This window comes from Trachinotus anak, unplaced genomic scaffold (assembly GCF_046630095.1).
Source record: "Trachinotus anak isolate AG129_WGS33_773 ecotype Australia unplaced genomic scaffold, CSIRO_AGI_Tana_v1 ptg000054l, whole genome shotgun sequence".
Lineage (NCBI taxonomy): Eukaryota > Metazoa > Chordata > Actinopteri > Carangiformes > Carangidae > Trachinotus > Trachinotus anak.
Genome location: NW_027273905.1, coordinates 55,422 through 74,385, shown reverse-complemented (window position 1 = coordinate 74,385; position 18,964 = coordinate 55,422). Strand labels below are relative to the sequence as shown.

The 18,964-nt window shown below is 44.2% G+C and overlaps 3 protein-coding genes across 3 annotated transcripts; 2 read left to right on the top strand and 1 right to left on the bottom strand.

Annotated features, from left to right (window-relative positions):
- Positions 1 to 472: 472 nt before the first annotated feature.
- LOC139615476 (zinc finger protein 658B-like) lies at positions 473 to 3,557 on the top strand. The gene is made up of 3 exons (XM_071473507.1): positions 473 to 630; positions 1,383 to 1,545; positions 1,619 to 3,557. The coding sequence occupies exons 1-3, from the start codon at positions 526 to 528 to the stop codon at positions 3,253 to 3,255; spliced, it is 1,905 nt and encodes a 634-aa protein (XP_071329608.1). The 5' UTR covers positions 473 to 525; the 3' UTR covers positions 3,256 to 3,557.
- Positions 3,558 to 3,957: 400 nt separating this feature from the next.
- On the top strand, positions 3,958 to 12,596 carry apmap (adipocyte plasma membrane associated protein). Its single transcript, XM_071473509.1, has 9 exons — positions 3,958 to 4,194; positions 4,932 to 5,048; positions 5,813 to 5,928; positions 6,605 to 6,697; positions 8,034 to 8,150; positions 8,507 to 8,681; positions 9,048 to 9,182; positions 10,797 to 10,989; positions 11,451 to 12,596. Exons 1-9 carry the CDS (start codon positions 4,103 to 4,105, stop codon positions 11,658 to 11,660), a joined length of 1,248 nt encoding a protein of 415 aa, XP_071329610.1. The 5' UTR covers positions 3,958 to 4,102; the 3' UTR covers positions 11,661 to 12,596.
- A 455-nt stretch (positions 12,597 to 13,051) lies between these two features.
- On the bottom strand, positions 13,052 to 18,262 carry LOC139615480 (cystatin-F). The gene is made up of 4 exons (XM_071473512.1): positions 17,786 to 18,262; positions 17,027 to 17,205; positions 15,012 to 15,131; positions 13,052 to 14,572 (listed from the first exon to the last, which is right to left on the bottom strand). The coding sequence occupies exons 1-4, from the start codon at positions 17,829 to 17,831 to the stop codon at positions 14,492 to 14,494; spliced, it is 426 nt and encodes a 141-aa protein (XP_071329613.1). The 5' UTR covers positions 17,832 to 18,262; the 3' UTR covers positions 13,052 to 14,491.
- Positions 18,263 to 18,964: the final 702 nt, after the last annotated feature.

Sequence of the window (18,964 nt, the reverse complement as noted above, 5' to 3'; positions counted from 1 at the left end):
AAATAAGAATTTATATATCTGACTTTTTAAAAATACATTTATTTGAACAAAACAACATAAGATGACAAAATTGTAATAAAATGTTTATTTGTCGGATTTTATTTAGAATTTTGAAAATGGTTTATATTTATGTTTTGCTTGTCATTTGTTTTATTTAGATACACAGGAATATATGAAGTAATATTTTTTAATGTCAGTCTATTTACATTAACAATATTATTACATTTTGTAATCATTTTATTTTATGATTTATATTAAATTGATCCAGTGTGATCAAATAATTTTTTTTTTTACTTTTTTTTTACTTTGTATATTTTTATCATCATGAGCCATTTTTACCGTTTTTATTTTTATTGTGATTTTTTTATGTAGTCGTTGTGTTTCTGACCTCCGTCCAGCAGGGGGCGAAAAGCACCCCCTCCTGTCGTAAAAGCTGCCGTCAGTGGACGGCCTGGGGGAAGCAGCGGCTCCCGGTCCAGTGCGCAGCCGCAGCTTTTTTTTCTTTTCTGGAAACTTTCCGGTGAGATGTCGCTCCGCGTGCAGCTTGTTTCTGCCGCCGTGGAAAAATTCACGGTGAGCGCGAGGACGGAAATCTGCCACAGACTGAAACCCGGAAGCTCTCAGAGCGAGGTCAGTTACGTCACAGACAGGTCGGTTACGTCACAGACAGGTCGGTTACGGTGATGGAATAGCCTCCCGCTAGCTCAGGTGTTCACCTGTGCCGATCATCTGTGACGTCAGAGGTCAGCAGGAGCAGCTGAAACCACAGTTTCCTTGTCAAAGGGTCAGAGCTGCAGTTTGAAGTGTTTGTGCGTGTGTCTGTGTGTCTGTGTGTCTGTGTGTCTGCGTGTGTGTGTGTCTGTGTGTGTGTGTGTGTGTGTGTCTGTGTGTCTGTGTGTCTGTGTGTCTGCGTGTGTGTGTGTCTGTGTGTGTGTGTGTGTGTGTGTCTGTGTGTCTGTGTGTCTGCGTGTGTGTGTGTCTGTGTGTCTGTGTGTCTGTGTGTGTGTGTCTGTGTGTGTGTGTCTGTGTGTGTCTGTTTCTGTGTCTGTGTGTCTGTGTGTCTGTGTGTCTGCGTGTGTGTGTGTCTGTGTGTGTGTGTGTGTGTGTGTCTGTGTGTGTGTGTCTGTGTGTCTGTGTGTCTGTGTGTGTGTGTCTGTGTGTCTGTGTGTGTGTGTGTGTGTGTGTGTCTGTGTGTGTGTGTCTGTGTGTGTGTGTCTGTGTGTCTGTGTGTCTGCGTGTGTGTGTGTCTGCGTGTGTCTGTGTGTGTCTGTTTCTGTGTGTGTGTGTCTGCGTGTGTGTGTGTCTGTGTGTGTCTGTGTCTGTGTGTGTGTGTCTGTGTGTCTGCGTGTCTGTGTGTCTGCGTGTGTGTGTGTGTGTTGTAGGAGGAGCTGCTGGCTGTGGTGAGGAGGCTCTGTGAGGCTCTGCTGCAGGAGCTGAGGAGGCTGCAGGAGGAGAACCAGGAGCTGGGGGGGCTGCAGGAGGAGAACCAGGAGCTGGGGGGGCTGCAGGAGGAGAACCAGGAGCTGGGGGGGCTGCAGGAGGACGGTAAAGACTTGAACCTTCCTTGTCCAGCAGGACTGACAGATCTGCTACAGCTGACCTCTCTCTCCCTCTGCAGACGCTGCAGTCCAGCCCCAGAGCGACTCCACCCCCCCTGCAGCAGAGGATGTGACGGGCCAATCAGATGCTCTTACACGTGGCGCCGGCCAGTCAGAGCAGACTCCTGCTGCAGGCGGCAGACGGACTTTCAGCTGCAGCGTCTGCAGCAGCAGCTTCTCCAGACGGACCAACCTGGTCGCCCACCTGAGGGTCCACACCCGGGACCGGCCCTTCACCTGTCCCGTCTGTGGGAAAGGCTTCTCGGCCCACAGCAGCGTCAGAGTCCATCGGCTCACCGTCCACAACAAGCAGCGGCCGTTCAGGTGTTCTCACTGCGGGAAGGTGTTCGGGACCCGCAGCCACCTGCGGACGCACCAGGTGTCCCGCAGACTCCCGCTCACGTGTTCAGCCTGCGGGGAGACGCTGGCGGCGAGATGCAGCCTCAGGCAGCACCGGCTGACCTGTCAGAGGACAGGGGGGGCGTTCAGGTGTGCAGACTGTGGCAAGGAGTTCTCCAAACACAGTTACCTGTCTGCTCACCGGAGAGTCCACCTGAAGGACAAACCCTTCACATGTCCAACCTGTGAGAAAGGATTCACCACGCGCCGCAGCGTGCAGGTCCACCAGCGGACCGTCCACAGAGGACTGAAGCCGTTCCCCTGCACCATCTGCAGGAAGGCATTCAGCCAGCACAGCGGCCTCAGGGCTCACCTGAGGACGCACACAGGTGAGCGGCCGCACACCTGCGAGCAGTGCGGGAACAGTTTCTCCAGCAGGAGCAGCCTGTCGGTCCACCGCCGCGTCCACACCGGAGAGAAGGCCTTCAGCTGCGAGACCTGCGGGAAGAGGTTCAGCGTGTCGGCCAACCTGTGCCGCCACCGCCTCATCCACTCGGGCCACCGGGCCTTCAGCTGCGACGTGTGCGGCCGCAGCTTCACGCAGGCCGGACACCTGAAGGTGCACCGTGCTGTGCACAGCACAGAGTGGGCGTTCATCTGTAACGCCTGCGGGAAGGGCTTCCGACAGCGCGGCGCGCTGCTGGTCCACGAGAGGAGCCACGCCGGCATCAAACCGTACAGCTGCAGCGAGTGCGGAAAGAACTTCTCCTCATCCACGTCGCTGAAACGCCACCAGCGCGCCCACGGCAGGCAGAAGGCTCACACCTGTGAGGAATGCGGGAAGAGCTTCGCCAGCGCCCAGGTCCTGAAGACTCACCTGCAGCTGCACGGCGGCAGCAAACCCTTCTCCTGCGACGTGTGCGGCCGCAGCTACAGCTCGCTGAGTTACCTGAAGACGCACCGACGCAGACACTCAGAGGGGAAACCGTTCAGCTGCGCTCAGTGTGAGAAAACCTTCTCCACACAGGCGAGCGCCACCCTGCACCAGCGCACTCACAGCGGGGAGAAGCCGTTCGTGTGCGAGGTCTGCGGGAAAAACTTCAGCGTGTCTCAGAACCTCACCAGGCACAAGCGCGTCCACAGCGGAGAGAAGCCGTTCGAGTGCAGCGTGTGTGGGAAGAGATTCAGTCAGAACAACAACCTGAAGACTCACCGGCTGGTTCACACCGGACACAAGCCATTCAGCTGCTCCTCCTGCAGCCGCAGCTTCACCTCCATGAGGAGCCTGCGGGAGCACAAGTGTGTGTCCGCCGAGTGATGCTCGCAGAGCAGCAGAGCCCGTCCTGCAGACCAGGTCAGACCCTCCTGAGAGAAGGGCCCAAACCTCTCAGGGGCCTTAAACAGGATGTGATGAGCCCTCTGTCACATGAATGTAGTGAGGATCATTAAACACTTGAAGAACTGTTCACGTTTGAACCATAAACTCTAAATGTATTTTCTCTGCACTGTTTCACTGGATTTGTCCAAGAATTAGAATTTGAAAGAATGTGAAATGTTTTGTTCGTGGCCCCTGATGGTTTTATTTTAATAACTGTGATACCAATAAACACAAAGCTGACAGAGTGTGTTCATTTTATTTTGTTTTGTGAAAAACTGTTAAGAGATGAGTTCCTGTTCACACTGCTGTGGTCTGTTTCACCTGTGAGGATGATATTTATTTATTTTAGCAATTTTATTGTTCTATGATATTTTAGTTATTTTTCTTATGTTTTTTTATTTTGATTTCCTTTTTATTTATATTGTTTTTTGTTTTATTACAATTGTATTTGTTCTTTTTTGTTTTTATTTCACTTATTTTTGTTACGTTTTATTTTATTTTTTCTATTAATTTAGTTTTCATTCTTTAACTTTCTCTTGTTCTATGTTTTTTCTGCTTTTATAGTTTTTCCTTTTTTGTTTGTTTTTTTTCTTGGAGGACTTTTATTTTGAAGCAGACCGGAAGCTTACGTTGTTGCTAACAGCCTCGGCAGGACGCTGGGTTCCCCGAGCTGGGTTCCTCCTTCTGTACGCGGGTTAAACCTCAACCCAGCTGCACGGTCCAGCTGTAGGTCGACTACCGAACCGAACCGATCCGATCCGATCCGGGTAAACCGTCCGAGTCCAGCATGAACGAGTCGGAAGGGCTCCGGCTCCGGCGGCTGCACAGACCGCAGGTCATCACCGACGAGCTGCCCGAGCACCGACACAAGGGAACCGGGTAAGAAACGGAACCAGGACCGAGCCCCAGGTCCCGGGGTGGGCGCGAAACAGACGCACCTGATTAGACCACAGCAGCCGTTAGTGCGCCGTTAATTTCCCGTTAATTTCCCGGCACCGTGAGAGCGGCAGCGAGCCGTTAATTATTGATCAGATAAACACTTCCTCTAGCTGATTTATTGATCACTATGCGCTGATCGGAAACTGCGCAGGTGCAGGTTACAGTTACAGTTCAGGTTATCGATCACCGCAGCTTCCTGAGTAATCGATCAGAGGACGATTGGTTTTTGATTTACCCATAAACCATGACGTCGATGACAGGTGGAGGTGTTGACCCCTGCAGCCCCGAGGTGAAGCCTGGGAGACAACGCTCAGGGCAGATGTCCCTGAGGCTACCACCAGACTGGGGGGGGTCACTTATGGGTCACTTGGGGCGAATGAACAGTGCATCATGGGAAAAATCGATCCCAGTGTTGCATCATGGGAAAAATCGAGCCCAGTGTTGCATCATGGGAAAAATCGAGCCCAGTGTTGCATCATGGGAAAAATCGAGCCCAGTGTTTTTGCGTCTCCTGTGCTGCTCGGTTTCCCCACAGACAGGAACAGGGTTCAGATCCTCTGTTGTGATCAGGTGATCAGGTGGATCGATAATGAAACAGCTGTTCGCCTGCGTGTTGTGTAGCTGACGTCACAGCAGCCTGTCTCCAGGCTCCAGCGCTGACTCACTTCCTCTCTCAGCACCTACAGCGGGAAGGTGTTTCAGGTGACGCTGCTCTCTCTGGGCGGCTTTCTGCTTCTTCCTCTCCTGGTCATCATCCTCATCCTGGAGTCTCCCATCCAGCCCGAGGTCTTCAGGTGAGTCTGGACTCTGAGACGTCGTCACATGATGATACTGACTCTGATTGGACACAAAAGACACAGTGTAGAAAAGAAGCAAAGGGAAGACACCCAGCTTCCCCCGACCAATCACAGAGACACAAACAGACTGGACAGGACTGGACCTCGGGTCTTCTGCTGCTCCTGGTTAATAATGAATGAGAGACTCATTTACAAACATCTGATCAGGTCGCAGCAGGACACGCAGACTGACATGAATCAGTCCAGACTCCTGTAATTCACAGTCACATGATTTTATTGATAGTTTAGTCTGTTTCTGAATCCTGGAAATCAGCTTTGAACTTTGTTAGAATCAACAATAACAGAATAACCTGAGCCCTCGACTGAGCTCGGAGAAATGATTTAAAGTCCTTGAAACAAGTTGATTAATTTGTTGAAAGCAGCTGAAAGAATTTCACTGCACTTTTCATTTGTTTTATTAAAACTCTACTTGTAAACTGTTGGAAAAATCAAAAATGAATTTGGAATAATTTTAGATTTAAGTCGTGTGATATTTACAAATGATATATTTCTTTAAAAATGTTGTAATAGAGCAAAAAACTTTGAGACTAACATCAGTTTTAGTAAAGATGTGAATTTGAGAAAAAGTTTTTCTAGAAAAATGTGTTAATATTTCCGGAATAAAGTTGTAATGATCGAACACTTGGTTCATATTTTAATATTTCCTGTCGTGGACCCGTGGTCATGTGTCCCGCCCCCTGCTGGTGGTTTCGGGGCTGCAGTCTGAAGGAGCCTCCGCTGATGAAGGGCTGCTGGGAGCCAAACCTGAAGCTCAGAGAGGCTCAGAGACTCTTCGAGGACCAGATCACCGGACCAGAGTCCATCACCAACATCGGAGGTCAGTTTGTTTGTGACTGTCACGCCTGACACGTGGCGGCACACAGGTGTCAGCAGCTCGAGGTCAGAGCTGCCTCCAGTCTGGGACACTCTGACCTGTGAACTGGCCTGAGATTAAAGTCCAGTTTCCAGACTCTCGATCTCAGTCCTCGTTCTCCATATCCTGGTTTTCACTAGTTTTCTTCGAACATAAAAATCAGAGGTTTGAAATCTGAAGAAACAAACGACATCAGGAGCAGTTCCTCAGGGGCCGACCCTCGGACCACCGACAACACTGAGTGTGACTGTTGGACAAAACCAGACGTTGTGGCAGACATTTCACCACCAGCAGGTCAATCGATGAATCAGGAAAATGGGCTGTAGATCGTTAGTTTCAGCCATAAATGTTTAAACTTCCATCAGAAACAACATCACACTGATAAAAGTCAAACAGCTGCTGCAGTTTGAACTGCACAGAAAGACATCATCATTTGGACCCGAGCATTTAGAGGATGAGGATGAGGATGATGATGACTTTTATTCATACTCCAACATTTAAACAGTGACTGATGGCTGTAATTCAGGATGTGATTATTACATTTTGTCTTGAATATTTACCCTGAAAAGCAGTGTTCTACAGTGATGAAGAACATGACAAAGACTGAGAGCTGACAGATGTTTGTCTCTTCTGTCTGCAGATGTTTTGTTCACTGGAACAGCTGACGGGAGAATCGTGAAGCTGGTCGGTCGAAGGATTCACACGGTGACGAGACTCGGGAAACTGCCCTGTGGTGAGCTCAGCATCAGATCCAGTGAAGTCAAATAAAAGTTTAAAGTAAAAGTTTAATGAAGGTACAGGATGTTTTCTTTAACTCAATGACACTGATGAGCCACAACATGAAGAGTTAATGTTCAACATTCATGAAACTCAGTTCACTGAAGCAGCGTGGAGTCCTGTTAAACGTGACGCTCTGTGGTAACTGCTGAGACGGACGTTAACCTTTACTCTGCTCACATTTACAAACTCCGGGTTTTCTCTGGTTGCTTCATTCTGCAGTTTTAAAGTTCAGACGTTTCCCAACTGAAGTGAAGAAACTCAGCACGTGTCAGATTAAAGCAGCGACGCGCTGAGACTCAACAGTAAACACATGGACTCAGATTAAATATGTGGGTTCAGATGAACACAAACAGTCTGATCAGAACAGCCAGTGTGCTCTGACATTTATACAAAAAGAGAAAACAAAGTAAACATCAAATGTTAAAGAACTTTTATTGTGAAACAGGAAGCCAGAGCAGAGAGTAGATTTGCTGGTTTTACTGATGATTCAGTTGAAGTGTGTTTGCTGCAGTCAGGTGTGAGTCTGCAGTGTTCAGTCTGACTCACTGAGGGTTAAACTGAACTTATTGTGGCGGGTTGTCAAACAGGAAACTCTGTGACTCACTAATGATGAGTAACTGTCTCTGCTTCCAGAAAACGAAGGTGGAGCAACTGAAAAAAATGTTCATTCACTTCAAAATAAAAGATGGTTTGGAAGCTTGTGACTGGCAGAAAAATACAAGAACAAATGTTGTAAATTACAAAAATAAATAAGACACAAGTGACAGTGACCAGGGTCCAAGCAGATGAATTCATTCATTTATTCATTCAGATTAATAATATCTGCAAAATAATTATTTAAATGTGAATTAACAAAACACTGAACAATGAGAGTTGACATTTCAACATGTTATAAAAAACATCAAACAGCTTGTTAAACATTTGTTTTCACATCTTTTAAACAAATGTTAATAATAGTTCATAGTTATGTTCTTATAATAATAATTATCTGAATTTACAGATAGATAAACAACACATTTTACACATGAAGTGCTTTTCAAAAGAGAAAGAAATTAATTTGTTAATTGAGTTTGTGTGCATTGATTTTTCCTTTTACTGTGAGTATTATTATTTCAATCATTGGACTCTGTGTCCTTGTTATATTTTCATACGAAGCTACAGAAGTGAACAAATGATCAGGTCATTTTGATCATCGTCCACCTTCTTCAGGATTTCTTATCTTCTGAGCTGCACAGTAAGTGAAATTCTTTGTGGTCTGATTGTTGCTGTCATGGTTTTGTGTCCTGCAGGCTCCAGAGAGGAGGAGTCCAGCTGTGGGAGACCTCTGGGGATCAGAGTCGGACCCAACGGGACTCTGTTTGTGGCCGATGCGTACATGGGTCTGTTTGAGGTCAACCCCACCACAGGTCAGGCAGCAGATTATTATTATTGGCTGCACGTTATGTTACATGTTCAAATATTTCATACACATCAATTCTTTGTCTTTGTTAAATCCCATTTTACATCATCATAATTGTCTGTAAACAGATTTAAATTTTAGTTTGTTGGGTTTAATTTATGACACATTCAGACTCTGAGAAAGTGAACATGAATGAACTGGACTCTCGGGATCTGCTGCAGCTTCTTCAGAGCTTTCACCTTCTCTTCCAGCTTCTTTGTCTCCTGTGTTCTCAGGACAACTCAACTCTCAGCAACTCTAACTGGTGGGTCAGATGATGAAGCCAGTCTGAACCCCCCCCTCACAGTGTCTCTCATGGTGCAGGTGAGGCGAGCAGGTTGGTGTCGGGCGGTCAGGTGGTCGCCGGCAGGAAGCTGTCGTTCATTAACGATGTGGCGGTGACGCAGGATGGGAAAAAGGTTTACTTCACTGACTCCAGCAGCAGGTGGCAGCGCAGAGATTACCTGCAGCTCATCATGGAGGCCACCGCCGACGGACGGTACGACTCAGAATAACAGAAATAATTTACAGTAAATTATTACTCTAATAATAATTTACTTTGGTCGTGAGATCCGAAGCAGGTTCATATCAGGGACGAGCTTTTATTTCTGTTTTTCTACGTATCTGCTGATATTTAACGACAAGTCCGTAAACATGATGAATATCTGTAATTATTACGATGCTGCTCCAGAGTCCAGAGGGATGTATTTTTATTTAAACAGACTTTTCATTTCATGACGATCACGTTCTTTTTCCAGGTTCGCTTCCTGTTCATGAAACGAAAGACTTCCTGTAGATGTTTCAAATTAAAAGCCTCTCAGTCAGCCGTCATCACTGCAGTAACAGCTGTGTTGTCTCTTCTCAGAGTGTTGGAGTACGACATGGAGACCAGAGAGCTGACGGTGGTGATGGAAAACCTTCGATTCCCAAACGGCATCCAGCTGCTGCCAGATGAGGAGTCGGTGCTGGTAGCAGAGACCACCATGGCCCGGATACGCAGGTAACACACCTGACTCACCTGTACCTGCAGGACTGTGGGCTCACAGTGTGACCGCTGGAGTAGATTAGGAAGGTTTGTTCTCTGACAGTCTAACGTTCCACAGCTGAACACAGTGACCAGTCTGAACTATAAACCAATGAGACGTCAGGAGATCAGAGTTACCTGGTTTTGTGTTTGGACGAGTGGACGTGTAAAAATACCTGGATGGAAACTGACCTGTAAACACCTGAGCCTCCATGTGGACAGGTGTGTCCTCAACTCCGAGTTACACAGGAGAGAATAAAACTGTGACCTTACAATAAATTACATAAATAAAATAAAAGAAGAAGTTCTTCCATAAAGTTCTTTACAAAATAAAACGAAATAAAGTTGTTACATAAAGTAATTTGCTAATAAAATGAATATAAATAAAATAACAAAGAGAGTTGAAAATAAAATGCTTGACAAAACAAATAAAATACAATGAAATAAAATTAAAAAAATTAAATAAAAAGTTCTAACATGAAACTAAAAAAACATAAAATAAACCAAAAATAAAAGTAGTTCCAACGTGATGACAAAAATGTTTAAAAACCCATATAAAGTGATTCAAAAACTAAATAAATGAAGTTACAAAAATAAATATATAGAATTCACCTGAATGCAAAGTCATTAATATTAACCAAATAACAAACACAGATCAGAGCTTCAGTCTTCAAATGTTTGATCAGGTTTGATTTTAATCCTCATATTTCAATCAGTTATTGAATAATAATAATAACAACAACAACAATAATAATTCACAGAACAGATCATCTGTGTGTCTCATATGTGATGAATGTTAATTTCCTCTGTGATGGAGGAGGGTTAGTTCTCTTTGTTGCCATGGAAACGCGCTGGCCTCATTTTACCCGCATGAAGAGAGTGTGTGTGTGTGTGTGTGTGTGTGTGTGTGTGTGTGTGTGTGTGCGTCTGTGTGTGTGTGTCTGTGTGTCTGTGTGCGTGTGTGTGTGCGTGTGTGGCTCTGTGTGTATGTGTGTGTGTGCGTCTGTGTGTGTGCGTGCGTGCGTGCGTGCACGTCTGTGTGTGTGTGTGTGTGTGCGCGTGTGTGCGCGTCTGTGTGTGTGTGCGCGTCTGTATGTGTGCGTGCGTGTGTGTGTGCGTCTGTGTGTGTGTGTGTGTGTGTGTCAGGTCAGCAGTTGTAGTGGGAGGTGTTGGTTTATTTTCATCCTTCCTGCTGTGATGGAGAAACTGAGCTCAAACTGTTTCTGTGAAATCTCAACATTAAACCATGAATCATTTAAAAAACGACACATTTATGTGATATTAAATAATAACATATAATACTGTGTAATAATGTATAATACTGAGTTAAAACACAACTTACATACTCTTTATTTGCCGTGGTTCAAACATGTAATAACAGCAGAACGTAACGTGGAGAACATGTTTCCTCCACTTGTGTTTCACTGTTGTTGTTCAGTGTGTGTCTGTGCAGCTCCACAGTTGTGTGTCCACAGGAGCAGTGAGCTCTGATCTTTATAATGTGATGATACAGATAAAAGAACCAGTCCTCACATGTTTACATGAGACCAGACCCGTGATGCAGGTAAACCGTGTCTGTCTCTGTACCAGGGTCCACGTGGCCGGTCTGAATAAAGGTGGGATGGACACGTTCATGGACAACCTGCCTGGTTTCCCTGACAACATCCGTCCCAGCTCGACCGGCGGTTACTGGGTGGCCATGTCTGCGGTGCGGCCGAACCCCGGCTTCTCCATGCTGGACTTCCTGTCCCAGAGACCCTGGGTCAAGAAACTCATCTTCAAGGTAAAAAAAGACAAAACTTCCACAGACTGTGTGTCCAGGTGTCCACATGGAGACACCATGTCCAGGTGAAAACAATCAGCCTCTGGCAGGAGACAATGCTCGTGGTTGTTCTGTGCTCTGATTGGCTGGTGTCCACAGGTGGCGCTCTGTGAATGTCCTGGAAGTTCTCCAGAATGTTGCAGAATGTGTTTTCACCCAGTTTTTCCATAAGACGCGAAAATATGAACAAACTAAAACGTCCTGAGACAGTTTTCATATTTCTCTGGATCCTTCTTGCTGCCTCGCCATCCCTCCTTTCCTCTTCACCTTCCCTCTTTAACTTCTTTCCTCCTTGCCTCCTATGTCTTTCACTCTTTCTGCCTTACCTATAACTTCCTCCTCCTTCCTTCCCTCCTACAACCTTCTTTCCTTTCTTTTTCTACCTCCTACCTCCTTCCTTCCTTCTTGCTCGCTGTCTGCAGCTCTTCAGTCAGGAGGTGCTGATGAAGTTCGTCCCTCGGTACAGTTTGGTGGCGGAGCTCCATGACGGCGGCGTCTGCACACGGAGCTTCCACGACCCCAACGGCCTGGTGGCGGCGTACGTCAGCGAGGTCCACGAGCACGACGGGAGTCTGTACCTGGGCTCCTTCCGCTCGCCGTACATCGCCAAACTGGACCTGCGCAAGGTGTAAAAAAACAAACGACAAATCAACAGATGGACGTTTGTGACTAAAGGATCAGGATGAAGTCTGAAACCAGGACCCAGCATTCGTCTCAGACTGGGATCAGACTGGGATGATGGTGGATCAGACTTTGTTCCAGGGTGAAGTTTCTCTGGGACCATGTGATGGATTTGGTTCAAACATTCATGGTCTCCAGAGGATGAATCCGTTAATTGACTCATTGTTGCAGCTCGACGTTCTGTTCTCTGATTGGACAGCTCCCAATTTCAATCCATTAAACATTTTTTCTTTTGTTCAGTGAAAAAAGGAATTTGGAGAAAAAGAGGTTTATGTTGGTCTTGGTCCTGAAGCTCCAGCGCTGACTAACATTTGTTTTCTCAGCTCTGTCTGGGTTGAGCTCGCTGCTGCTGCTGTTTCTCACTGGAGGATGTGTGACGTTCGTTTCCCTGAGCCGGCAGGTCGAAGTGGACTGAGGTTAAAGAAAAGGATAGGATGACTACTGAACCCCCTCCCACCTGGAGGTGATGTGGAGGGGCCATGCTTCAGTCTTCAGACTCGTCTGTTTTGGGTTTGTCTTCAGTACCATGTTGGACGTTGTTGGTGATTTTCTGCTAACTTGCTAAATTCTACCTGTTAGAAAAACAGCGACATGCAGCCGACTCTAAACTGCCTGTTGCCTCAACATGACGCTGTTGTGTTCAGTGGTTAAAGCATCTGCAGCAGATAAATGTCACTGATCCCTCAGAAACAGATCTGAAGCTAATCCTGCTTTTTACTCTAACTGTAGCTGGAGGTTCAGTCCATGCGTCTAAAACTCATTCAGTAAATTACAGCAACGTTTTTCTCACTTGACTCAAAAAGTTTGTTCATACGAAAACTTAATTATCCTCAGATGTTAATCTGTTGTCCTGTGCTATTAAAACTCCACATTTTAACTGTGGTTTATCTGAAGTGTTGATCTCCATCAGAAGATATATCTGTGGTTTAAGAACCAAAAACCATCTCAGTGTAGTTTTACATCTCCTCTCTCAGGCTTCTCTCTGGAGCTCTGGTAACAACAGGTCAGTCAGCCAATCAGAAGAGAGGATCTGAGTCTCTCTTCTGATTGGCTGACTGTTTTCCGAGTGATCCAATAACTGGCTGTTTTGTTGTGACATCACAAAGTTGCAGAAGTCCTGACGGCTGGTTTTCAGGCTCAGTTTCTGAATACAGGCTGTGTGTATTTCTCTGTGGACTGAGGCTTTGATACTTTCACAGTATTAATATAGAACCTAGACCTGCTTTAGAATCACAAACACATGGACATCTACCTTTAGACTGTGGAGCTTTAATTATCTGGTGATCTGGAAACAGATGCTGCTCATGTGTAGCTGTGAGTGCACTCATCCCGACCGCAGGACTTGAAGCTCGGCATCCACGTTTGTTATATCTCAGGTCAACGACCTCCAGTATTTCATGTTGTGTTTGATTTTACAAGATTCTCTTACAAACCACATCTGGTCCTGAATTAATTCACTCATGATTACAAGAAAACAGCTCATTATCTCGAGATAACAAGATAATTAACGAGCTTAACGACTTTTAATCAGCAGCTGCAGCTTTCAGCTTCTGCTCCTGAAACCCAGAGTTAAATGACTGGTTTAGTTTTAGAGAAGCAGATGTTTGATTCTGTTTGTTGTTCTGATGTTTTATCGTGTGTGTGACGAGCTGCCAAATTTACTTTGTGACTTTGTTTTGGGTTTTTTTGCACTACAACGTTTTAACTGTGAGCTTGTGTTTTTTACTCAGACACAGAGTTTCAATGGTACAAACAGCTGCCTCTGTTATTTCTGGCTCCTCTCAGATGTTTCAGTTTTGATGTGTATTTCTGGATTTTTCTGTCCTGGTTCATGATGACAGACTCAACACTCTTCTCCTTTTTTTGGATGTTTACAGAAGAAGAACCTGCTCTGCAGCTTTTCAGCTTCCTTTGGAAGGAACTGAGTGTTTTTGTGAAGCTGTTAGAGTCCAGCTGAGGATGAGGTCAGTTGCTTCTGTCTCGTTTTGACTGTTTCATCCATCAGAAATCCAAACTTCTTTCATGTTTCTGTTCTAAGTTCTGTTCTCACTTCCTGAGGCCGCTCTTCACTGATGGTCACATGATGATGTTGGAAATGTAGACGTCACCTGTTTGTGATGCTTGAATCAAAACCTAAGTGAAATAATCATGTTAACACTGAAACACTGGGTTTGCTATTAAACATAAACTCTATGAAACATGATGGATACTGAGGATTTTCAACACATAACACAGTGGTTTATAGTTTTTGTAATTATTGAAAACTTTACATGCCGATTTCTAAGTCATTAAACATTTCAAAGACATAATAACTTTCTACGTGGTGAAATAAATGTCACAAAGTCCAACCTGGCTTTTTACAGCTTCAAAGTCTTCAATTGTAACTGTGAAAATAACCATTTAAAAAGATCAGAATATTTAAATCCATTAATTTAAACATTAAAAAATCCCCTTAAATTCAATCTATAAAGCACCTTAATTAAATGGTTATTAATCAGTAAAGTCACTGGATTTTCAGGTAAAACATCAACAGACTGTTGTTCCTCCTTCTGACCAGCAGGTGGCCTCAGCTGCACTCAAACACTGCTGTGGCTCAGGACAGAAAAGAGTCAAAGACCTCAGCGTCCGAGAGACTCCAGGGTTTGTTTAATGTGTGTGAAAAGTGGGAAAGGTTCATTTTACAGATGAGATGAAGGTGCAGAGCAGTGAACAGGTGAACAGGTGGATGTAGCTGGACTCCATCAGGAGCAGAGGATTCAGGACTCTGAAGCTGCTGCTGGTTTCAGGCTTTACAGAGGAAAACCTGAATCTTGGTCTGATTTTCCCAGGGAATCAGCCAAACCTCAGCGTGACACTGAAACGTCTGAAAAACACAACCAAGGATTTGATAATGAAAATAATCAATCAGGTCATATTTGTCTTTTTCATCTGTGTCTGTAAAATGTCAATTAACAGAACTATATTCAACTGACTTATTATTATTATTATTATTATTATTATTATTATTATTATTATTATTAGCTCCAACCTCCACCATGTGCAAATGAGCATCAACTTCTTTTTTTTACAACAGTAAAATCCAGTTTTTACATGAATGCATCAGTGATAATATAAAAATAATAATATAGAAACAGTCACAGGGAGATTTTACTGCACTGATGTACTTGTAATACATTTCCCTGATTATACTCACATACTTTTACTAAATTAATACTTTAAATGCAGTTTTAATTGTAACAGAGTATTTTACAGTGTGGTACAAGTACTTTTACTCAAGAAAAGGTACTTCAGTTCAGACCCACCTGGTGCAGACGACCTTCAGGCTGAAAGTCACACTTGGACAGGTTGTTGTTGTGGTCTCGTTTACGACAGATGGTTCTGGAAATCTCCAAATCTACGATGTATCGAATCCCTTTAACAATCTGAAACAGAAAAACACACCTGTAAATATATAAATCACATAACACGAGGGTTTCAACAATAATAAAGCAGGAAACAACGATTTTCTCTGTGAAGATACAGAGGAGTAAGACCCCGGGACCCCTGGACACAGACCTCAGATCAGAAACCAGCCTGGACAGTCGGTCACACCAGTGACCGTTCAGCTGAACCGTCACAACCGTAGTTTTTTTTCAGTTTTTACCAGCTCCAGCAGCTCCAGCAGCTCCGCAGGCTTCATCAGTGTCATTAGCGAGACCGCGGATAAAGTCCAGTTCCCAGTCTGACCCTGGACCCGGTCCTGGTCTGTCCGAACTGAGGTGGAGAACCCTACCAGAACCAGGTTTCTCCTCCTCCATGTGTCAGTGACTTGATGCTACATAATGTTCATGTCTGTTTTCATTAGTGAAGCTACATTAGCATGCTAACGTTAGCTAGCTGCTGGTACCAATATAAACGTGTTGAGCAAATGTTGCTATCGCTAGCTGGCTAACTGTCAGTGTTTCTGTGGAGCTATCACAGCTAAGCTAAGCTAACGGTGGTGTGAGGTTGTCTTTTGTTGGTTCTTGTGTCCACAGGGAAACTCGACTCAGCTGTGCCACTCGTGTGTTTGTGAGGCTTTCACTGGGTTCAGTGCTTTGGTCCGAGACGCTGGTCCAGTTTACAGAAGCTTCTAAACTGAAGCTGAAAACATGAAAACACTGCGTGGTCTTAATGTCTGTTTTTATTTGACTTTGTATTTGATTATAATGATGTGGTATCTCAAACTTTTACTTCATATTTCCTTACTCTGTCGTAATGTGATCATTTTGATGTGGCCTAATTAAATCTTGACGAACTATAGTGTAATTCTGACTTTAATGCCTATTATTAATAAATTATAAATTATTATTTGATTTGATGTTTATTTATGTAACTTTATTCCATTTAGATTTTTAAAAATATTTCACTGTTATTATCTGACCTGTGCATTAATGTCTGCTCGCAAACAGATTTCCTCTGGGACAATAATGACATTAAAGCTGACAGGACACCAGGTCAATTTTCAACTCAACTGAAAAATGTATTAAAGCACTTTTCAGGTATAAAGTCATAGAAGTCTTTCATGCAATAAATGGACATTTATCACTAAAATACCTTCACATTCCATTAATTAACCAATTGATAGTACCTTATACGGACGGGTACTACCAGGTAAAATAAGGTATTTTAACCCATCTGCAAATGTAACATATGTACATATATTGAATTTCCATATATGAAATATACTGTATGTACATATAAAAAAAGCATACCTTAGAATTATATACAAATCCATTAGAATTGAGAACAGTTTCATATATTGACATATATGACACACACGGATATGTAAGTTTATGCTTATATTGTGACATATGTTATATAAATATATATCTATCCCAAAGTCTGTCAGTATATGTTGATATTGTATACAGTGGGTTTGAAAAGTATGAGACCACTTTCCCAGAATGTAACAATAGACATGTTTCCAATTAATAAGAAAAACATAAGCATGTAGATTTTTTTTATTTGTATGTTGTATATAAATTAAATATATATTGGTAACATATATGGTCGCAACATACCCTGTAAAAAAAATCATCATAAAGATATTCTTAATATATGTATATATATATACAAATTTACTATGAGTATTTCATATATGTCATGAACTTATATCTTCATATATCATCACTCTGGATGTAGGGACGTATATGTCATATATTACATCTCTGTATGGGAAGGTCAGTGACAAGGACTAGAGCGTTTCTACTGAGCTGTTCTTGACCTTTGAGACACACACACACACACACACACACACAGAGTGTGAATGAGTGAATTTGTTCCAGGTGTGTCGTACCTGTCGCTGTGCTCTGTGGATGGTGGAGGGTTTGAAGAGAAAGGCATCGTTTGATTGGTTGTTGAAGGAGTAGGTGGTGGTGAGGACGACCTGCTGGAGGCCATGGTCGTTCCTGCTGATGTTCAATGGAGAGCCGGGCATGAAGCGGCCATGATGGCCTCCTGCCACCGACCTCAGCTCTGAGGAGAAGACCGGAGTTAAACCCTGACACATGGTTGATTCATCAGACTGTTGTTCCACAGCTCGGTCACAGGAAACACACAGCTCATTGTTCTCAGTTGTCTCCATGAAGAGAATCTGACTGTTGTCAGAAGGTTGTGTTCATCACCACTAAATGATTTCAGGTGTCAGCTTTGTGTTTTGTGTTGGGACAGCAGTGTGTGATTCTGTTGTGGAAAGATGATGAGCAGCTCGACGGCTGCTGCTGAGACTGAAGTTTCCTTTTTGTTTGACTGTTGACGGCTGAGGCCTCCTCCCACAGCCTCTTGTGCTCAGTTTTAAACATTGAAACTCATGAAAACTGAGTCAAAGCAGCTTTAAAATGCTGTCAAATAGAAGGAGGGAAATCAGACTAATATGTGATGACATGGTTTGGAAAATGTGCAGCAGAAATCTCGACTTTAGGTGAAACATCACGAGATGTTGTTAGTTTCAGGACGTGTGCAGCCTGAGGTCTTTAAAGACGAAACACAGACATTTACAGCATCACAACATGTTAAACAAGATTAAACTCATGATGGAAACAGGAAGCGTTCTTACCCAGAACTGCGAGCACAGAGACGAGCAGCAGCGTCTTCAGTGCCATCGTCCCCTCTGTCTGAGTGTCTCTGTGTCTCTGACTCGTCTGCGTTTCCTGTGATGCAGCCACACTCTGACCACAGATCAGCTCTGTTCACACCAGCTCTGACACACACTCATGTTGGTGTCTTTACACTCAGTAGCTGCAGGACCAGTCTGTTCACTTCTTCAAACCTGTGATGTCACTTCCTGTCAGTGGAGTAATTTCCTGTACCTGTTCAGGGCCTGAAATCTTCCTGAGTCATGTTGACAGAGCTGCAGTCAGGTTTCAGCTGCAGGGCCCACATTCACACTGTTGTTGACTTTACAGGGACTGGTTTCCCTTCCAGCTCAGCTCTGTCACAGCTGATCAGTGGTCAGTTACTTCAGGCTCCTCCTCCTCGTTTCAACTCTTCTCCATCCTGGATCAATGACTCCACAGACGAGTCTCAAGAACCAACGTCAGAGTAAAACTGACTCCTCCTCTCAGCCAGTTCTCAACTGATCACATGACTGATCTGAGAACAAACAGCCAATCAGAGACATAGATCTACCCTCCATCTGCCATATTGTACATTTGCTTCATTAAATCCTACAGTTTATTCAGTGGTTTGTTTTTCTGCAAGAAAGAGAATGGAAATATTTTTTAAAGTTCAATTAACCTCAGTGAAATCTTTAAATCTGCAGGAAACAGTCTGCTATATTTTTAATGTATAAATGCAGAAAGAGGGAGGAAACAACAGGAGATGAAATGGAAATTGGAAATTTTCTTCCTTGTCTTCATTTGAAGGTTGAAACTCTGGTTGTTCTGCATAAAGACAAACACTCACTATTCATGTGTCTCTGTATCACTGCCCCCCCCCCCAGCCCATCCCACCCCCGCAGCTCTACCTCTGCAACAGCTGCTGTTTATCATACTGATCTTTATCAACGGAGCATGCTCAGTGCAGCCCTGAGTAACCTCAAGCCCTCCTCAGCCTCCACAGACACAGCTGCTCTGTTTCATCTGATGTGGTGTTAGTGGACCCCTCCCCTCAAGACACATACATGACAGGAATCTAAATAAAACATAAAACATGTACAATTAATACAAAAATTAAATACTCACAAATGTATGCTCAGGTAATAAATGACCAAAAATACATGCAGATGTATGCAGAA

Bases quoted from the DNA above. Each gene is read 5' to 3' on its own strand.
- apmap (XM_071473509.1), top strand. From the start codon at position 4,103: ATGAACGAGTCGGAAGGGCTCCGGCTCCGGCGGCTGCACAGACCGCAG. The intron at 5,929-6,604 runs GTCAGTTTGTTT...TTCTGTCTGCAG, and splicing joins GTCCATCACCAACATCGGAG to ATGTTTTGTTCACTGGAACA. The intron at 8,151-8,506 runs GTCAGGCAGCAG...CTCATGGTGCAG, and splicing joins TGAGGTCAACCCCACCACAG to GTGAGGCGAGCAGGTTGGTG.
- LOC139615480 (XM_071473512.1), bottom strand. From the start codon at position 17,831: ATGGCACTGAAGACGCTGCTGCTCGTCTCTGTGCTCGCAGTTCTGG. The intron at 15,132-17,026 runs GTACGACACACC...TTTCTGTTTCAG, and splicing joins TCCACAGAGCACAGCGACAG to ATTGTTAAAGGGATTCGATA. The intron at 14,573-15,011 runs GTGGGTCTGAAC...TGTGTTTTTCAG, and splicing joins CTGAAGGTCGTCTGCACCAG to ACGTTTCAGTGTCACGCTGA.
- LOC139615476 (XM_071473507.1), top strand. From the start codon at position 526: ATGTCGCTCCGCGTGCAGCTTGTTTCTGCCGCCGTGGAAAAATTCACG. The intron at 631-1,382 runs GTCAGTTACGTC...TGTGTGTTGTAG, and splicing joins CCGGAAGCTCTCAGAGCGAG to GAGGAGCTGCTGGCTGTGGT. The intron at 1,546-1,618 runs GTAAAGACTTGA...CTCCCTCTGCAG, and splicing joins GGGGGGGCTGCAGGAGGACG to ACGCTGCAGTCCAGCCCCAG.